The sequence below is a fragment of the Pteropus vampyrus genome, unplaced genomic scaffold, assembly GCF_000151845.1.
Source record: "Pteropus vampyrus isolate Shadow unplaced genomic scaffold, Pvam_2.0 Scaffold47, whole genome shotgun sequence".
NCBI lineage: Eukaryota > Metazoa > Chordata > Mammalia > Chiroptera > Pteropodidae > Pteropus > Pteropus vampyrus.
The window spans coordinates 8,790,029-8,809,762 of NW_011888828.1; the positions used below are offsets into that span (position 1 = coordinate 8,790,029).

General features: G+C 49.3%; 1 protein-coding gene across 1 annotated transcript in view; it reads left to right on the forward strand.

Annotated features, from left to right (window-relative positions):
• CUNH8orf74 (chromosome unknown C8orf74 homolog) overlaps positions 1 to 3,242 on the forward strand; it is a 20,220-nt gene extending 16,978 nt beyond the window's left edge. Inside the window, exons 3-4 of the mRNA XM_011359465.1 lie at positions 223 to 626; positions 3,006 to 3,242. Coding sequence (XP_011357767.1) covers positions 223 to 626; positions 3,006 to 3,242 — 641 coding nt within the window. The remainder of the gene's footprint in view (positions 1 to 222; positions 627 to 3,005) is intronic.
• The last annotated feature ends 16,492 nt before the right edge of the window (positions 3,243 to 19,734 follow it).

Here is a 19,734-nt window from a genome sequence, read left to right on the forward strand (position 1 = left end):
AGATATTACACAAAATTGGCTTTGAGCTTCCAAGAAACCAAGGTAAAAGGAGAAATGTGATACATTCTAGAGCTTTCAAAGACTAATAAATGACAATATAGAATAGTTGGTGGGACGTGGGCTCTAGGGTCAGAGCGCCTAGGTTCAGAGCCTATATCAATCAGCTATCAGTGTAGCTTTGCCTCAGTTCACACCCGATGCCTGGCCTCTTTGTGCCCACAGGCTGCTCCATCACTGAGGCTGTGACAATCCTAGGGAACAAGCTCAGAGATTACCAGGGGCAGTTCAACACCACCCACCTGCTGGCCCTCTGTGACTACTTCCACAACACCTTCATCCGCCACTACAAACTCTACCAGTATGTCCTGGGCCAGGACCAGGAAGTCAACCTGACTGTCATCCACCTGGAGGTGTGTTTGCCACCCCAGCCCCTCCCACTCTCTGAGGGCATGGACAGGGAGCTGTGGAAGCATGAGCAGCAGGTGGCCGAGCTCAGCATGGCTGAGGTGCAGAAGCGCACCAATGTGCTGCTCCTGAAGGAAACGCTGCACCTGGAGCAGGAGCACATGCTACAGAAGAAGTTCTCGGAGGTGCTCGCACAGCACACCCAGGTTCTGAAGAGAGAGGTAAGGCTGTGCCTTCAAGGTGGGAGGCTGCTCACCTGCCTTGTGCAAACGCCCCCTTCTACCAAGAGAACACTCAGGCTGGAGTCAGACACACAGACAAGACCCCCTTGTCTGTTCACGTGGGAGGGGGCAGAAAGAAACCTAGAGTCATTGAGTATCTCCCACAGGTTTTCCATGCGCATTTCACTAAAGCAGCCCTGTAAGGTATAGTTCATGTCCCCATTTTAATGATGAGACAACCGAGGCTTCAGAGAATTTAATCAATTTACCCAAGGTCACCAAGCCAGCACATAGTAGAGTTTGGATTTAGACTGAGGCCTGGCTGATCCCCAAATCCAAGTTCTTTCCACTGTAGCATCGATTAGTGACAGATTCTACCAAAAAAGACCCCAGACTCTGAACCACCACAAATTCTTTGAGTTCCCTTTGTCTGCCTGCAGAGCCATGTCCATCAAGGCCTGGGGGGCATGATGAAGGATGGGCTGGGGGTGGGGACAGCTCAGGGTAGGCGATGTGATGAGGTGGGCAAAGGGGTGGAGACGGTGATCCTAGAAGAGTCTGATGTGTGGATCTAAGAAACTGGGCTGCCCTCCTGGCAGGTCTTACAGACATCTGGGACTCTAGGAGCCAGAGTCTCCAATGATGAGGTCTTCAGTAAATGTCGACTAGCTTGGTCCCAGGGCAGCCAATCTCTTGAGGGCCTGGAAAAGTCTAAACTTATTTTTCAACTATACATAGGCACCAATATCATCATTGTTACATCGTCTTTGAACACAGAGACATGTGCATGTGTATGTACATGTATGCATGTGTTGGGGGGTGGCGAGTGGGTCTGGGAGTGGGGTTGGGCGTCACAGGGCCTGTGTGTTCCAAAAGGGTTTTGGTTTCTGAATTGTCAGCCAAAGAGTAAATGGCCCTGGAAAAGTATTCCTTTAAATATATATAAAACATTGGAAAAATCTCTAAATAACAATTAATACAACAGAATGAATGATATTCTTATGAGGGTAAGTCTCCCGGATAAATAGCACATTAGACTGCCACATAATCTTACTGCATTAAGATGTCCAACAAGGACCCAGCAGAACCCAAGCAACAGCCTGTCTCCACTCCCCTTCCAGGGACCTTGCTCTAGAATATGTGGGCAAGGTCACAGGTAGAAGGCACTACTGCCCATCCGGCTCCTACCTCCCCCCACCCCTTGCCCCGACACACACACACACACACACACACACACACACACACACACACACACAGCTGTTCCTCCCTGCTCTTCCCAGCTCCCCTGTGGGCCTCTATCACTTTGTTACTGATCCCAGCCTCATGGATTGTGGGCTAGAGTCCTCTCACTGTGTGCCCCAGTGGTATGCCTGAGCTGGGGACATTCAATACCATAGAATCAACATGATGCATCCTCTTGGAAGACCCTCCTCCCCAAAGATTTAGGGGGAAAACATTCTGGGGCAAATGTGTAAGATTTTGCAAGAGATTCTAAGTTAAAATGTGAGATCTCAAAGAAAGGTCTTCTGGATGACTGGATACTCCAAGTACGTCCCCCAGTATCCCCCAGGGCAAGTCCGACCTCTCATCTGCTATTTGGTTGCTCAAGGAGAGAAATTGGAGAAACACAATTACACACTGTTCATGTCTCTGGGATTCCACAATGCCGTGATCCTGATCGAGATGACAGAGAGGGTCTCCCGTTTAAAACGGCAGATAGAGGCTGGCTGGTTGGGAAACACACACACACCCTGAGCTAGTCCCCACCCCCTCCAAAGAAGCTACTAAACTTTGAGACGTGAGGATGAGATGAAGGCAGGAAGGGAAGGAAAGAGAATGATATCCAAATAGAGATTGCACTGACCAAAATACGGGGGTTAACGGACTGGCCCCTGGGGCCCGAACAATGTTAGTAATAAATGACACACTTTAACAGGGCGATTGCCACAGTAGGCATGAAAGAAGAAAGAAAGAAGCAATTACCGGAATCCCAAAAGACAGATGTAAGAGAGGCCACAGGACAGGAGGTGTGGCTGTAGGTAGAGGCTCATAGCAATGGCCAACCCAGGGCTGGTCAGGAGGAAGGTGAGGGATCTCATTCCTCTCCCATGTTCAGATCTCCTGTCAGGACCTCCCATCGAAAGAACTCAACCAGAAGCCAGAGGTCAAGGTGGCCAGTCAATGCTGCCCTTATAAGTCAGAAATGCAGGGCACAGAGATGGGTAGAGAATGGTGGAAAGGAGATCTGGAGGGGGAAATGGAAGGTCCTGGCACACAATAAAAGGAGCTGGCCACTTGAGAATTGGATCCTGTTGATCTGTAGATGGCTTTAACCCTCTCCTGAGCCCTGTTCTACCAGCCATGTTTTGTTTCTTCCAGGAATTAGAAAACCTTGTCCAAGAGGCCATTCAAATCCAGATTGAATGTCTAAAAAAGCTGCTACAGTATGAGATACAGATAACTTTTGATATTTTGGACCTGAAACTTCAGAAGAAGGCTTTAAATCTCAATGCTCCTGTTCCTTTCCCACTCTCAATCACTGGCCAGCCCGGCCAAGATGAATCTCTTAAGTTCAACAAAGCAAACAAAGGAAAGAAAGCGAAAGCCAAGAACTAGAAGGCCCCTGGTGCCTATTGTCTAAAAACTCTGGTTGAGGAAGAACCATTGACAATTATGAAAGTTTTATGTGATATGCTCAACAGATCGGAGATTTCTAGTGATTAAAAGAAACAATACTTATCATTTTACCTCTATCTTTTTTCTGGAAACTGTCTTCTACCACCTGAAAATCTAACCCAAATAGATTTTTCCTGTGTGATGGCAAAAGGCTGTCCTTCTCTGCTAAGTACAGAGCTTTGCGTCCGGCAGGCAGGCAAACATCGCTTGTTGACTAAGCCTGAGCTTAGACGCTGAAGACAGAATTACCAACAGGGGGTTGAAGCAAGTAAGAGTGAGGGTGGCACCAGACACCAGGAAGGACTTCCAGCTGACACGGTGGTTCTGTAGCTGGCATGGGGCAAACAGGTCCTGGGATTCTGTCGCCTTTCTGAGCTTTGTGCAACCGCAGCTGCTCTGCACGTACTGGTTTTCCTGCTGGAGGACCAAGGGCCACGTACCTCCAGGAAACTCTTCCTCCTGGAAGAATCTACACTGTTTAGACTGAAGCAGGAGAGCGAGTGCTGTCTTGGGGGTCAGAGATCTGGCTTCTCACCCGGCTCTGCCACCGGTCTGCTGCGTGACCTTGCGTGTGTCCCTTTCGTCTCTGGGCTCCAGATCTCTCTTCTCTCCAGTGAGGAAGTTGCTGGCTGGCGTCTAAAGTCCTCCTCCCACTCTTACATCCTAGGAGAGAGACAGGGCGAGTTTCGCTGTTCCTACTCGTCAAGGGGTTCAAGGTTCAAGGAGGTGTGGAGTATTTACTCAAAGTCACTTAGTGAGGCAGTGAAGGAACCAAGACTAGAACTCAAGTCTCTGGACTCTGACTTCCGGGCTCTTTCACCTGCAGCATTGTGCTTCGAGCAAATGGCCACACAAATCCTATAGTGATTGGCTTACCGCAGCCATAGAATTGACTGAGATCAGGGCAGAAAGGACATTGCCACTCGCTGCTTCTTCCTAGGCCAGCCACCTGCTCTGGTACCTCTGTCATCTGCTCCACGCCACTTGCTCACGATGGGATGGGCCACGGTGCAGCTCTCCTTGTCATTACCGTGCCCATCTCTCCATGGACACAGCTGCTTTCTAGGCCTTGTCACCTAAGGTGTGCCTGGGTATGCTTTTGAAGGCCAGGCTGGACTTAGGTAGAGAGAGGGAGCCCCAGAGAGGGCATGTCACCAGCCCTGGAGCCCTCTGAGAGAAGTCCAGGGGACATGAGAACCCTGATGGGGAAGAGGACCTCGCCAGGAACACTACTCCAGACTCTCTCCCCGTCTTACCTTGATGCCATAGTGAAGGTGATTTATACCTGAGATGTTTGATAAGCTTCTCAATACCTCGCTGAACAGAGGAAGGCGGTTCCAGCATTTCCTTAAAATTTTTATCCTTCATTCGTCCACTTAGGTTGTCATCCTTCATTCCACAAACATTTTTTACCATCCAAATCTACTGTGCAAGTGAAACTGCTGTGGCCCAGAGGGAAGTGTGAAAGCTGTCATGCAACCTGTGTGTGTGCATGCACGTACAAGCGTGTGTGTGTGTGTGTGTGTGTGTGTGTGTGTGTGTGTGTGTGTGTGAGAAAAGGGCAAGTGGATATTGCTGCAGCCTAGGTCATATGCTGGAGACCCCTCCTGCTGGAGCAGGAGAGAGTCAGGATCCCTGGCCAGCCCGGGAGCAAACTGGGCTGAGAGCACTGGTAAGGCGTCTGGAAAGCACTGGAAATATCGGTTGACACTGGGCTGGGTCAATTCAGTACAAAGGAATTAATAGCTCCCTCTTCCCTTACCTTTATTTCAAATTGAAGAAAGTTCATCTATCCTATCCACATCCACACCCACACGCAGCATCCCAGCCTTGCCCTCCTGGTGCCCAGAGAGACCCTCAGGACCACCATGGCTTTGAACCCTTTCAGACTCAGGCCACCCAGACCCTGAGTGTGGGTAGTGGACTACTGGTGCTGTCCTCCTCTCTAGACTTGGGCCTCCCCCAGGAGGACTCTTAATGTGAAAGCCCCAGTCACCACTCCAAGGGCTAGACCCCCAGCCTGGCCAGGGTCATCATCCTAGCACCAGCCAAGCAGCCAGCAAGGGAGTGGGTGCTGCAGAGGCTGCGAGACAGAGAAGGTGGTCCCTGCAGCCTTGTGGGGTCAGCCTGCAGGGCACCACTTCGCTCTCAGGGGTGGCTTGTTCTCTAACCTGGAAGGGTTGGGATTGAAGCTACAGTTTCAGCCACACAGTAGGTACAGATGTTAAATAATGTCTGGGAACTGAAGGAAGGATGAATGAATGAATGAATGAATGAATGAATGAATGAATGAAAAATTTAAGAAAGTCCTGGAACCTCATTCCTCTGTCCACAGAAGCTCATCAGACTTCCCAGCATCAGACTTGCCAAGGGCAAAAGTGGAGTTAGTGGAAATAGGAGCCCATCCCGCCCTGCCTTGTGGAAACCTCCACCGAGTTAAGTTTCTGCCTTATGGAAGATCTCCTCATCTAGCAAAGGAGACCAACACCCCCATACCCAGATGACTTCCAGAGTCATTTGGTGACATCTGCTCAAAGACAAGCAGAGGGGGCCTGGGGGGGATTGGTGTCTGAGGAAGAAGGAACCCCAAGGCCAGCCTGACCCAAGAAAAACCAGGCGGACTGTGGAAATGTCGAATTCCAAGCACAAGGACTTGAGTAGACTTAAGAAGTCACCCTCCTCCTTCAGCTCCTACCCAAATGTGTACACGTCCTGGTTATAGCACTTGTGAAATGTCTATTTCATGTGTAGCCGAGTTGCATTTATGAAAGAGATGGGGACAGGGAAATCACAAGGAACCAGAAATGAGGAGGGAAGCCACAGTGACGAGTAAATTCAAGGCCTCCTCGGGACAGGAGTGGAGGCCTCAAGCTCCATACACCATGGGAGCTAAAACTGGGCTTTCAAGGTGAGAACAGAGAATGGGTGGTCCCAATGGGAAAGCCCCTCTCTCTCCCCCACCTGAAGAAGTGGCACCAGGCAACCTTTTGCAGCAACTCATGGAGGACCCCACATCTGCTGTGGGAGGGCAGAGTCCCCACCTATGCTCCCACACTCAGGCAAGTCCTGGATGCTGACACCACCTAGGCGTGGAAACCCCAAAATGGGAGAATGCCCTAAAACTGGGCTAAGATTAGAGTATCCTTTAAATCCCAAGGATAAAATACCCCATAGGTGAGGTAACCATATGTCCTGATTGACTCCTAGTGTCCTGGTGTCCTGCCTGGTTTGTCATGGTTTGGTGGAGTCCTATTCAGAATTACTTGAAAGAATCCAGAATGGGATTGGGACCCCTCCACTTGCACTTCCAGCTTCTGCCAAGACTGCATATCATGGTGTGCGAGTTGCATGTGTAGTGACTTTTCATCTCAACTGGAAGCTAAATTCGGAAGGCAATGAGGGCTGGCCTGACTCTCCTTCCCACATTTTCTTGACTCAGTGTAACCTTCTCAGAGGCAGCTCATGCAGCTAACCAAGACAGTGAAATGTATGCAGATACAAGCAAATGATGAGAGCTGATCTCCCCTCTGGGGTGGTGCTAAGAGATGGACTCAGTGTTGCTGCTCCTGCCAGTTGAGTCACAGCCTGCGAGATGCATGAAGCCACCAGGTTCCAGAGTCAGCGGGGAAGGTGGGAGTGACAGGTGAGAGGTACATGCATGATGAGCAAGAGCTAGAAGGCAAGAGTCAGACAGCCAGCAGGAGCAGCCTTGCTGCAGAGACTTTGCCATTTACTATCTGGAGTGAATCTACGACTGTTTATCTTGGTGTTTGCTATGGCATTTTCATTTTTCAATAACTCTTAGTAGCAATGAGTTCGACAAAAAAGGAAAGTACATGAGTAATAAAAATGTAAATTATCTTGACTTTCTCTTTTTTAAGAAAATTAATGATGAAACTGTAACATGTGCAAAATGGTTATCTGTGTTAACCATCCACCTGAGAATCACAGTGATGTCAACAATTACATAAAAAAAACAAGACACAAATCTGCTCAAGAAGCATCAACGTTTAACCAAAAAGTCATCAGTTACTTTAAGAAGACTGTCTAAAATCCTGGCCAAACATTATTCTGGGTGTTTTTGTGATAAATCCTGGCCAAATATTATTCTAGGTGTTTCTGTGAGGATGTTTTTGGATGAGATTAATATTTAAATCAGTAGACTAAGTAAAGCAGATTGCCCTCCATAATGTGGGTGACTCTCATTCAATCAGTTGAAGGCTGATTAAACAAAACACTGACCTCCCTTGAATAAGAGAGAATCCTTCCTTCCTGATGGCCTTTGAAATGAGACATCAGCTCTTCCTGTTTCTACAGCCACCTGCCTGCCTTTGGACTTGAACTGAAATATCAGCTCTAAAGATTTTGAACTTGCCAGCCTCCATACTCATGTGAGCTAACTCCTTATAATAAGTCTCTCTAAATATACATATAGATATATGTAGATATATAGATACAGATATATAGATATAGATAGATATAGATATATAGAGATTGATATAGCGATAGAGATAGAGATAGATAGACATAGATATAAAGATATAAATATAGACATATTAGATACTGGAATATGGGTAAGGAATCAAGTCCTCATTCTTCTCAGACAGAGTACTCAGAATGGAGTAGGATCTTAGGCCCTAGTCATCCTCACAGAACTCAGGTACAGGGCTAACAACAAAAATATTGATGGTACCTGACACCTATAGCCCTATAAAATAACACTACACCTCAATGGGCATTTACAGTTTGACTGTCCAGATCAACAACTCTGAAGATCTGTTCTCCACCTCCTGCCCCAATCAGGTGGTTCTGATGAGGACTCCCAGCTACAGTGCCTCCCTCCCTGGCCAAAAGATGAGCACATGCCCCCAGTGGACCAATCATAGTCCTCCATTGCTTTTGGCCACAGTGATTGGTCTAGGCATAGGCACATGACCCAAAGCTAGACCAATCAAAATACTTTATCCTTACCCCACCCACCACATCCCCAGCCACGGTGATTAATTCAGGAATTTTTCTACCTACAGCTGGCAAATTTCTCTCTCTCTTGGTTGTGAGGCTGTAGGGATTCTAGTAGGTCAGAGCAGCTGGTAACTCTGATTCCAGCCTGAGAGAAGGAAGGCAGCATGTAAAAGGAAGCAGAGGAGGAAAAGGAGAGATTGACTGAGAGGTTACTCCTTAATCCAATCACCCTGGAGGCAGCCTCCACCCTGGCAGTGGTTTGAGCCAGCGTGCTCACACCTATTATCTGACTGAGGTCAGTGAGACAGGCAGGGCAGGGAATGCTTCCTCCATCACAGATGAGGAAACTGAGGCTCAGACAGGTGAAATGATTGCTCAAAGTCATTTGGCTAATAGGGGGTGAAGCCATAACTGAAGCAACCAGAATGTCTACCCTCCTTCTGGATGAGAGTTCATATCTCATCCACTGCCTCAAAAGGCACAGTCCCTGTAGCCAAGACCACCGCCCTGCCCACATGTGTACTGGCTCCTGGGTATAAGTCACCCTTTTTGTTCTGGACTCTGAGCGAGACCACAGCATCTACTCTTAGGTGGAAAACTACTCAGGGCCCAGGGAGCAGAACTTCTCCTCTGACAACTTGCACACACAAAATCAAATGGAGGATTTGAGCAACGCTGATCAGAATTTACCAATCATCATTGTTCTCTCTTCAGAAAACTTTTACCCCAACAGCAGCGTCAGCATATTTTACTTATTCCATAGCATTTCTACCATAAAATGCATTAAGTCTAAACTTCCGTCAACCATCAACATTTTATTATTATAGCTCACAGTGGAACTTGTAAAATGTCCTTTAAAGAGCTCAAAGGGCTTTCTGACATTTTCTGTAAAGTTCTTTCATACCTACTCCAAAAGTTGAGAAAAAAGAGAATGTCCTCAGTGCCCACATTTTTAAAATGAAGAGCAAAGTAAAACTTGTATCCTTCTTGAGGCCCCTTCCTGCTCCAACATTCTAAGAACGTGGCGATGTGGCTCCCGGCCAAGTGTGCAAGGCACCTGGGTTAGAGTGAGAACAGGGACAGTTTTCTGAATCTGGTACAATATGTTATCAGGCTCCACTACCCCAGAAGAGTTTCTCGGGAGACTGTCCTTCACGGTACAGCTGAGGAAACTGAGTCTCAGGGAAAGGAAAAGATTCACCCATGGTCGCCGTCATGGCGACAGGCAGGGCAGACACCAACCCAGTGCTCCAGTTCTCAGTGTGGACCTTCCCACCGTGCTGTGATGCTGGCAGGAGGAATGCAGGAAGGGCTGCCTTCCCCATAAGGAACTCCTGTCTTCAGTGTCCCTTTCAAGTCTTTATCCCCCGGAAATGCCACACTCCAACCTGATGTAAGCAGCTATTGAAATCTCTTCAAACACCGAGCACAGGAGGGAGCCTGTGAAAGGGCCGAGGGTGTCAACGTCGGGGAGAGGCTCCGACTGGACCCAACCAGGTCTGTGTGTGCAGCTTTGCCTGTTTCGTGTTTGTGCCCATCGTGGCCACATGGCCCAGCCCAGCACTCCCATGACTGTCTCATCAACGGTGTGTTGCTTCCCCATTTTGGGAGCAATGGTGAAACCCCTGGAATACGCATGGCATATAGGAGAATGCAAAAATAACAATAAAATAACATCTCTAACTTAATATTCAGTACCTACCTAGTGCCGGCTACTTTATTTCATTATCCTCATTGTACAGTTGAGGAAATTGAGGTTTGGAGGAGTTGAGGACTTACCTATTGTTCCCAAGCTCATGAGTAACCTGCTGGGATTCAAACCCAGGCCCATCTCACCGAATCCTCACCATCTACTGTTTTCCCTAAACCGGTTGTCACACTGATGTGATCCCTCCCCTCTAGGAGGTTCAATCTAAACAAGAGGCTGAAACACAGCACACTTGGTCTAGAGAGTGTTGTGTGACCGAAGGCTACAGGCCCACGGGCATGGGGTGGGCCAGTCACAGAAGAAGCAGGACTCAGGCCTAGGAGGGACCTCAGGACCCCAGGAGGGCACAGGAAGGTCGGCTTCGGGAATAGGAGGCTTCAGAAAGACGGAGGGCAGGTCAGGGCACCGGAGCAGGCAGAGTGCTCACCTGAGCAAAGGCTGTGCTGGGAAGAAGGGCGGATGGTTAGAGTTGGTGGCAGTGTCAGAGGTAACCTGACTGATGGAATCCAGGGACTTGAAATGTCTATGTAGGAGAGCTGAGGGGGGGGGTCTCCTGTACTCCAAGTTCATAAAAGGAAACTAGGGAGCCTGTCTTGAAGCCACATTTGCACAGCAAGCCCTGTTGTGTTTCAAATTGCCTGTTCAGAGAGGTGCTGTGCTCCCTTCACAAACCCCGCCTGGCTGCAGACAAAGATTGGGAGAAGAATATGGAAAGAGCCTAAATTTGAGTGATGTTTTCAGGGTTAGGAGCCCAGATGGTCAGGGACAGGATGAGGCAAAAGGAAAAGTGCTCATTTATTAAGCGTCTGCTCTGAGTCACTCGATGACAGCAGGGAAGTTCAATCCACCCATCTACCCTCTGAGGGGGTCTCAGTGTCCCCATTCTTCCAGCTGAGCAAACTGAGGCTCAAGGAAACTAAGAACCTCACGCTAGGGCTCACAGCCAGCAACCAGAGGGCTGAGAGCCAGGCCCAAGCCTCTGCCCTCCTACGAGCCCTTTCTCCCCACACAGCAACGAGCTAGAAGGGCTTCAACCTGGAAAGGTGCAGGAGACAGGAAGGCCACATCCTGCACAGTCACAGTCTGGCTGGAGAAAGGAGACGCACACAGGAAAATACCATCCAAAAGCCCCCTGTGAATTTTCTAGCAGAGGGAGCCATCTCTAGGCCCAGGGACACCCCAGGGCCTTTGCCCCTCCTTCCAGGAAGAGAAGTTTCCGCCCTGAGCAAGACAGCGCACGTCAGAGGCTGAGATCTGGCAGCCCTCGGCCCGGGCCGATTCCCAGCACTCTCAGGGCAGCTGGGCCAAACTGCTGACTCATGGAGCAGCCCTCAGACAAGTCACTTCCCTCCTGGGCACCCGTGGCATTGAAAGTGGGCATCCCGGTGCTCCTCGCTGCTCACAACCTGTGCCAGGGGACCCTTCTCGCCAGAGCCACTGGCAGCTGGTTGAGTGCAGAGGGAGGTCAAGTGATACCGAAGGGCTGGAAACATGGCGTCTGAAAACTGATATTCAACAGAAAATATAACCTACATTTAGAAAGTAATGCCTACTTATTTTCATAACACACACCGCATACTTCTTGGGTGGTGGGGACAAGCCCTGATGGGAGACCTGGGGGTGGCTGTACTCCAGGGAAAAGGGGCAGCCGAAGGCTGAGAAACCCCAAAGCTTGGGCATGTATACTTTGCTCATCAGACCAGCAGGTAGACTGCTTTGTGGCAAAAGAGGAAGGTCCTCATTGAGGAAAGCTCAGGCTTCTTCAGCAAACTGCAGGACATTCTTGGGGTCCAGTAACATGGGGAACAGAAATGTGACTCCTAGAAGAGCCCAGCAAAGAATGTTCGTCACCCCTCAAAAGGCACACATTGACCCAGAAAGAGATTCAGGCTACATTTTTACTTTTTTAGAAAGCAAGTTTATGGAACAATATAATCCCACTATTCTAAAATAAAGTTCAAAAACATTTGTGTAAGCACACACATACATGTGTAAAGAAGCCTAGAAGGAACACGACAAGATGTTAACAAAAGATCTTGCACTGTGAGATTACAGGGTACTTCTCCCCCCAACTCTCCCTCTCTCATTGTGTCTCTGTATTTCCAAGTTTTCTGTATGTACCTACATAACACATTTAGTAAAGGAAACAATTAACAATTTTTAAATTAGGCCTGGACAAGGGAAATTGCCAAAGGTCTAAATTACTTCCAAAGAGAACTTAAAATTTTTATTACTGTAGAATTAGCAGCCAGCTCCTCATTGTAATAAACCCCAACACTAATCATTATTAGCGACAGCCCCTGTATCTGTCTCATTGGGGTCAGCCAGAAAGCAAGATATCCTAGTGTCTTTTATATCAGGCCTCGGAAAGTCATGACGTGTGTGTGTGCGTGCGTGTGTGTGTGTGTGTGTGTGTGTGTGTGTGTTGCACCTCCACATGCAGCACAAATTTTCTTCTTAATCTGCTCTGGTGGGGACAATATTCCAAGTAGTTTTTATTCCTGACTGATGGACACAGGCTAGGAAGTGGCAGAGAGTCAGCTAGAATTAAATTTTTCCAAGGATCGTCAAAAGGTAATTGTGTTGCAAATTTATACCTCACTGTTGATCATCTCCTGAGCTATTCCCATTGCCTCTATTTATTACCATAATCTAAAACTCTTCACATTAACCAGTACCAATGTACAGAGGGAAAAACAGTCAGAGAAATGAAGCAACAGGTTTAAGCTCGAACACTGAGCAGAGGACGGACCAGTACGTGTTAGAGCTGAGCAGCTGTTTCATCATCTAACGAATATTGATTGGACACCTACTATGTGCCTGGCACAAAGTAGGCCACATGGAATCGAAGATAAATGAGATGCCTTGCCTAGATAAATGCGTTCCCAGACTAGTGGGAGGATAGAGGCTTAAAAACAGAGAGATTGCGTCAACATTCATAGGGTGCTATGTGAGAGAGTTGTAGGAATATGCAGAAAATGGGGCCGCAAACTCACTTGGAATGGGGGTTGGGGGAGGATAGTTTGGATAGGTGGAGAGTGTATGGAAAAGGCTTTCTGAGAGGGGAAATATTTGAGCTGGGTCCTGAGACGTAAGTAGGAATCCACAGAGTAAGGATGTGGGGAAAGGCATTCTATCTAGCCTGAGGGAACAGCCTATGCAAAGAAACTGGGTATGAGGAAACAAATCCTATTTGGAAATTTGCTATGCCCAGAACACAACGCGGGCCGTGAGGAGCGAGTCAGGGCAGAAGAGGCTGGCTGGTTATTTGGGACTTGACTATCCCTCTGAAGAGTTTGAGCTTCGCCTCGTTGGCAGTACCTGATAGGGAAAGCTTAAGCAAAAGGGGGACAGAACTTATGGATCCTCCCGCTGGATCGGAGGGGGTGAGGCTCAGGACGATAGCTACCGTGAGGGCCCGAAGTGGATAATTAGTCGTGGGGCAGGGGACGGCATTCAGGAGTCTCCATGGACCCCCTCAGGAGATCAGATGCGACCTTTGCACCCTGTCCTGCCTGGCAGGGAGGGTGCTCTTTGATATCAAGTTTACATGAGGACCTGCCAGGCTGGGCCCAGACGACAGAAGCCACTTGCCCCATCCTGTCCAACTCAACGCCCTGCGTGGAGAGGTAGAGAGATTAGGCGACGTGGGCAAGATGAGGCAGAGTTCCAAGGAGGTGGGACCGGGGCCTGGGTGATGCGTGGGAATGCGGCCAGGCCAGGTGTTCTGGGGGCCTCATGCTGTGGCCTGGTGACAGAGGCTGGGCGGCAGCCCAGGGCAGCCGAGGCAGGAGTGGGCGATGCACTGGGAGGTGTTCAGGGCCTGGATGAGGGAGCCGCAGCTCCAGCACAGGTGTGTGCAGCTCTACCTCTGCTCAAGGGCACACTATGTCTGTCACTGCCAAAGGACACCCCACCAGTGCCACCTCCCTAGAGACCACTCCCTTGCCAAGACCAGGAGCAGAGAGAAGGGGACTCTCTTCTTTTCCTTGCTTCACAGACTCAGAAAACCAGGGTATTCTAGCTCCTGGAAACTATCAAGTCTGGTCTCCTAATTTACAGAGACTCAGAGAGGGAAAGTGATTTGTCCAAGGTCACACAGTGGCAAGTGGCTGGGCTAGCCCTACAGAGTATAAAATGTCAAGGCTTAGGCCCCGATGTTTCTTCCTTCCCACCACTCCCCAAACCAGGTCTCCCATGACCAGGAGACCCCAGATCAGGGAGGGCTGCGCAGCCGAGGAGACAGCTCGGGTGGCCTCACGCCATCAGCTGGGCTGCAGGCTGTCTTGCTGCCCAGGGAATTCCCTACCTTCCCCTCAGCCACCACCAGCTGCTCAGGCTCAGCTGTGGTTGTGTGGTTGCTCCCCACCAGGGTCAGGCTGACAGATAGCCCCTCCTCCTGGGTAGGAACAGGAGAGGGCAAATTTGTGCCCCATCCTTGCTTGCCAGCAACATGACCTTACTCAGACCCTTTGCCCTTCCTGAGCATCAACTTCCCCACCTGTGAATGGGCATAATCTTACTTCTATCAGGATTGCTGTGATGATCACATGAAGTACCCAATGTGATGGCTCTTTGAAAACGGCAGTGCACCCCACCTGTGAAAGGCAGAGGTGCCGCCTGCTCGTCTGCGTGAGTGTGCATGCTCAGGTGTCTGTTGACACCCATGCGAATGCTTTCTCCAGGGCAAGCACATGTTCCTCTGGGCTGGGCGTTAAATACTCCCTTTGTGCACTTTTATTACCAAGAGCTGGCTCCCCAGTGAGGGTAGAGGGGGTGCCTTTACCAATGGGTTGGGTAGCAGATTGGGGGTGTGTGGAGAAGGTGCTGGCACCCACGTTTGGAGGTGGAATGCCTGGGGCGGTGGGCCTGGGGAGAGCCATGTTGTTGTGACAGGGGGTTCAACTGGGCATTGGTGGCCCACAGTCCTGGTGAGGCTCATGTCTGTGAATGTGTCTCTGAGCAGCCCCCACTCCACCCTGGCCTTTGTCCTCATTTCGGAGATGGCTACTGTCCCTGGTGCTCCTAGAAATGGTCTCGTCCAGCACCCTAGTCCTCGGTCCTGAATGTTGGGAGGGAAGAAGGCCCTCGCTCAAACATGGTCACCCCAGTTACAGACGAGGAGCAAAGCTAAGAGGGTGGGGGTCTCACTCCGGCCACACAGCCCGTCAGGGCAGAGCAGGGCAGGAGCCGGGTACTGGGGGCCAGCCCCTGCCCCTCCCTCAGTGCTAGCCTGGCATCTTGCCTTCCCACCCCACCACCCTCTTTACTCAGTGCCCAGGGACAACTGGCTGACTGGAAGGGGGCTGGTATATGCACTGATCCATTTTCTAGGCCCAAACTCCAAGCGTGAGATCTGACAAGTACTTCGCAGTCACTGCCCTCCTGGAAGTGGTTGACTTTGGAGCCAGAAGGCTTCCATGCGCAGGCAGCTGGGCAGTGGGTCCCCAGACAAACAGGAGTCCCCGAGCCTGGAGCCTGAGTGCCCTGAGGTGGGGACTTCTGGGCATGCTGTGCCCCAGCCCCATTTCCTGTGGCTGGTAGGGGTGGGGGAGGAAGACTCGGCTTGGGCCAGCTAATCTGGAGAAGTGATTTTTCTCCTTAGCCAGCCCCTCCCTGGGCAGGGCTTTGGGCTGGAGGGGAGGCCAGCCAGGGCTCCCAGGGAGGGGCTGGCTTATCAGACAGGAAACACTGGGCTCTGGCCACATCCTCCTCCTCCTGGTCACAGCAGCTCCCAGGGGCAGGAAACCACTCAGCAGCCTGGCTGCTCCTCCGCCCTCTCCAGCCCCTCCTGTGTGCCTTCGCCCTCCTCCTTGTCTTCCAAAGGACTGGGGAGGCAGAGCGCTCGGTGTTTGGGTCTGCCGCCATCGGAACTCTGCCCAGGCGCCTGGCCTTCCAGCCCTCCTCCGCCCCTGATGACTTTTTTTTTTTTTGCAGCCTGGTCACAGGGTGGGGCAGGCAGGGATGACAGAAGCATGACAAAGGGGCACTATCTCCCAGTGATGTCCAGGTGGGCTCCTCGTGCCCCTGATCTTCAGAAGCCACCATTTGTTCCCTGAAGTGCCTGGGAAGCCTAGGGCACTTGCCTGCCTTAGGGAGGCCCAATCCAGGCCTCGCTCTCCTGGGCCAAAACCCACAGAGATCATCTTGGCTTCAAGGAACATGAGAAGAAACATCTTTGTGAGAAGTCTCCTGAAGGCATGCTAACACACAGGGCTCCTGCCTCCCTCCCACCTACATTCCCACGGCCCCTCTCCCTGTCACCCCACATTCCTGTATCTGTGCCACTAGTCCCTGCCCACTGCTGAGAACTCTGACTCAGCAGAGAGAGCGATGGGGTGCCCTCTCCCTCATCCCTGTCCGGCTACTTGGCTGGCGCTGCTAAGAAGCACTGACCGCCTGACCCTGAGGGGTCTCGCTTGGCCCCTCACCCTCCTCCCACCCCAAGAACCCTCCAACAGCTTCTGAGCTCAGTTGCTGGCTCTCAGGAGAATCCCCTGACCTCTCTGGGCCTCCATTTCCGTTTTCATCAAATCTGGGGCTTGACAGAATGATAACGATTTTTTTCCAGCTCTGACCGCCAGTGATTTTTTTCAAGGTCACAGAGGTGGGATGAGAATATCCTAATTCTAAGGCCCGTGTTCTCTCCAATAAAAATGGGGCTGCTCTGTTCACATTAGGGCACCTCCGTCAGTTGATGATCTTCATCTGAACACATTGCTTTCTCTTATTATGTTCTCTCTTGCAGAGTTTAATGTTACAAACTTTCCTTGACCTTCGCAGCCCCCTACATATGGGAGCTGGTGCTTCTGTTCATCAGGGAAGGGCATAGAGAAAAAGAAAGTTATGGACTTGTTGGGATCGGAACAGAGGAGCTAGGAGATCTCTCTTGGATTCTCTAGCATGACGAGAACAAACCAGGGTGAAGAGACATAGGTGGGAGCAAGCAGATAGCTTTGGCCACCTGCCCTCTGCGAATAACCTCTCATCCTTGGAAGTCACAGCCTCACCTCTCAGGTTTCATCATGAGACACAATAGCCAGCTCCCTGAGGCCCCTGCAGGCTGCAAAGGCCTTTCATTCATCATAATCTAGTGATTTTTCCAGAATCCAGTGGAATCTTTTTGTTTTAAGGTCCCCCCTAATTGTTCTAGACTTTTGCCACACCTTTTGCCACAGTCCCTTGGATGGATAGAAGATGAGTGACTATTTGATCCACTGATGCAAACCACTGAGAAATGACCACACCCTACACCTACGTGCAGAACATTCTAAAAGTGCCCACAGCATCCACTCTCCCACTCGCTGGCAAAATCCCCCACCTTCCCCTCTCCCAGTGTCCATACAACATTTAGCCTCTGATTAAGGGGAGTGTGGACCCGAGAGAGGGTCTGGAGGGAACCACAGCCCCTGCTATGCCTCAAACATGGTCCCATAACCAAAAGGAAAAGAGCCGACCACCAGCCTTTGGGGACGAGGACTATCGGGGCAAGATGCGGACGAAGCGTGTATACCTCCAGAAAGGACATCGAGTGGACATGGACTTGGACTGAAGCAGGAGGGAATTAGGAGTGGCAGAAGAAAGAATTTTTGACGATGGAACTTGTTAGACTAGCCTCCAGAGGAAAAAAATCGCTTTTGCTAGAGGACTCTCAAATCAAACAGAAATCCATCTGCCAAGGATGGTTAAGAGGCAGTCCTCGTAGAGGCAGGAGAATGGACTAAATGACCCAATGGTCTCTGTCAATTCCAGCTCAGTGCCCAGAGAAAGAAACCGACAGAGTCCTCCACACAATCCCGGGATGACAATCGCTGAACGCATGGCTCCAGATTTTTCAGACTCGCACCTGCCTCCAAGCCTAAAAGAAATGGAAATTGTCTAAAGCAGTTAAAATAGACAATAGGTATTTCTGTACACACGTATTAAGCTTTACAATTTTTCAAGTGCTCACACATTCCTTAAGTGCCCCCTTAGATGAAAGAACAGGTCTAGGATTTACTGAAGTCCCAGTGAAAATCCAGTGATGGGGTAAGGCCAGACTCCCACTCCAGCTCTTTCCAGACACCCTCCCGCTATGTCTAGAACTCGGAGGGCCCGTTAATGCAGCTGGCAGCCCAGACGGTTGTGCTCTGGGGACTCTGGGAGACCAATCCAGTTGCCTGGGTAACTGACAGAACAATCCTTTCCCCAAAATACTAAGTTGATGCTCAGGGAAGGGCATGCCATCCACGTGGTGTTTAGGGAAAGGAACACTCTCAATTTGCCAATGGAAGCTAGCAGCAAGCACATAATAGGTCCTCGAGAAGACAAAGCCACTGTGACAAGGGAAGCCACCTGAGCCTGGTTAGATGTAAGTCAGTTATAAACCGTCTTCGAATTCTTCCTGTTAAGAGTCGGTTCATTCTGCGAATTAAACCGAGTCATTTTGTGCCTAAACTATTAGTCGAGACTCTTTGGGAAAGACAACAATCACACAGTTTGAAGTAAAACCTGTGAACTTGTTCACACACTTAGACCCAGTGATACCCCACTGGGATCCAGCCAAGGACGTAAACAAGTAAATGTTCCCTGCAGTGTTACTTATAATGGCAAAAAAATTAAAATGGAACAATTCAGTTATCTAATAGCAAGGAGGTGATCAGGTAAATTAAGCTACATTAATGCACTGAAGTATAGTGCTGTCATCAAAAATGACAAATGTGAGGACAAATATCAATGTGGCAAACCTTCTACAACAGGATGTTGAAAGGATAAAGCCAAATACCAATAGCCCTACGTCTGTGCTGTGAGCGCACCAGATACAATTCTGAACACATGAGTGCAGGTCTAGGGGTTTAGCATACAAAAATAAATAAGTTGAAAATGGTTTTGTCAGGGTCGTAGTGGGTAATTTTTCTTTTTTCCAAAAAGTTTTATATTGATTTTTCAACTGCAAAGAAGACATTTTTTTTTTTGCAGAACTATAAAGTTTAATGACATAGAAAAATGTTTATTTAATATTAATGAACAAAATGTCTGTTATAAAAGACATATGTGTATGTAGAGCTAGACCAAAAAAAAAAAATACTGGATGAATATATGCAAAAAATTTTCAGTAATGTCTCTAAGTTGTAGACAATAGATGAATTGTTTTTTCTCTATGATGTTATTTTTTTTTAAACTTTCTACAAAGATTGTCTCTTTTGAGAATTAAAATACCAATAGATGATTGATAGATCGATAGATAGATGGGTGGGTGGGTGGGCTGATGGACAGAAGGATGATAGACACATGAGTGGGTGAGGTGGATAGATGAATAGATGGGTAGGTGCTAGACAGATGATGATAGAGAGATAAATGGGTGATAGATACATGATAGATGATAGAGATACCTCTTTTCCTTCCTTTCTTCCATCTTGCCTTCCTTCCTTCCTTCCCACCTTCCATCTGTCCAAATTCCTTTCACTGGGGTGAAGTCAAGAGCACAACCTTCTCAAAAGAAAAAGTAGATAGTTAGAAATGTTACAGATCATCTGTCCTCAGCTCTATTCTTCTGCTCTAAGATAGAATGAAAGAGAAGCTTCTCCCCCAGTGCCCCCGAGGCCATCTTCTGACCTGTGTGCTCCAGGCAACACTCCAGTGGGTAAGGGTGAATAGCCATGGCTGCCTCACTTCCAGCCTCAGAGCCTGGGAACTACACACACAAAGGCTCCGGGGTCTTGGTTTCCAGAGAGATGGGCCAGAAAATTAGGAACCCAGATGTTTTAGGTCTTTCTCACCAAG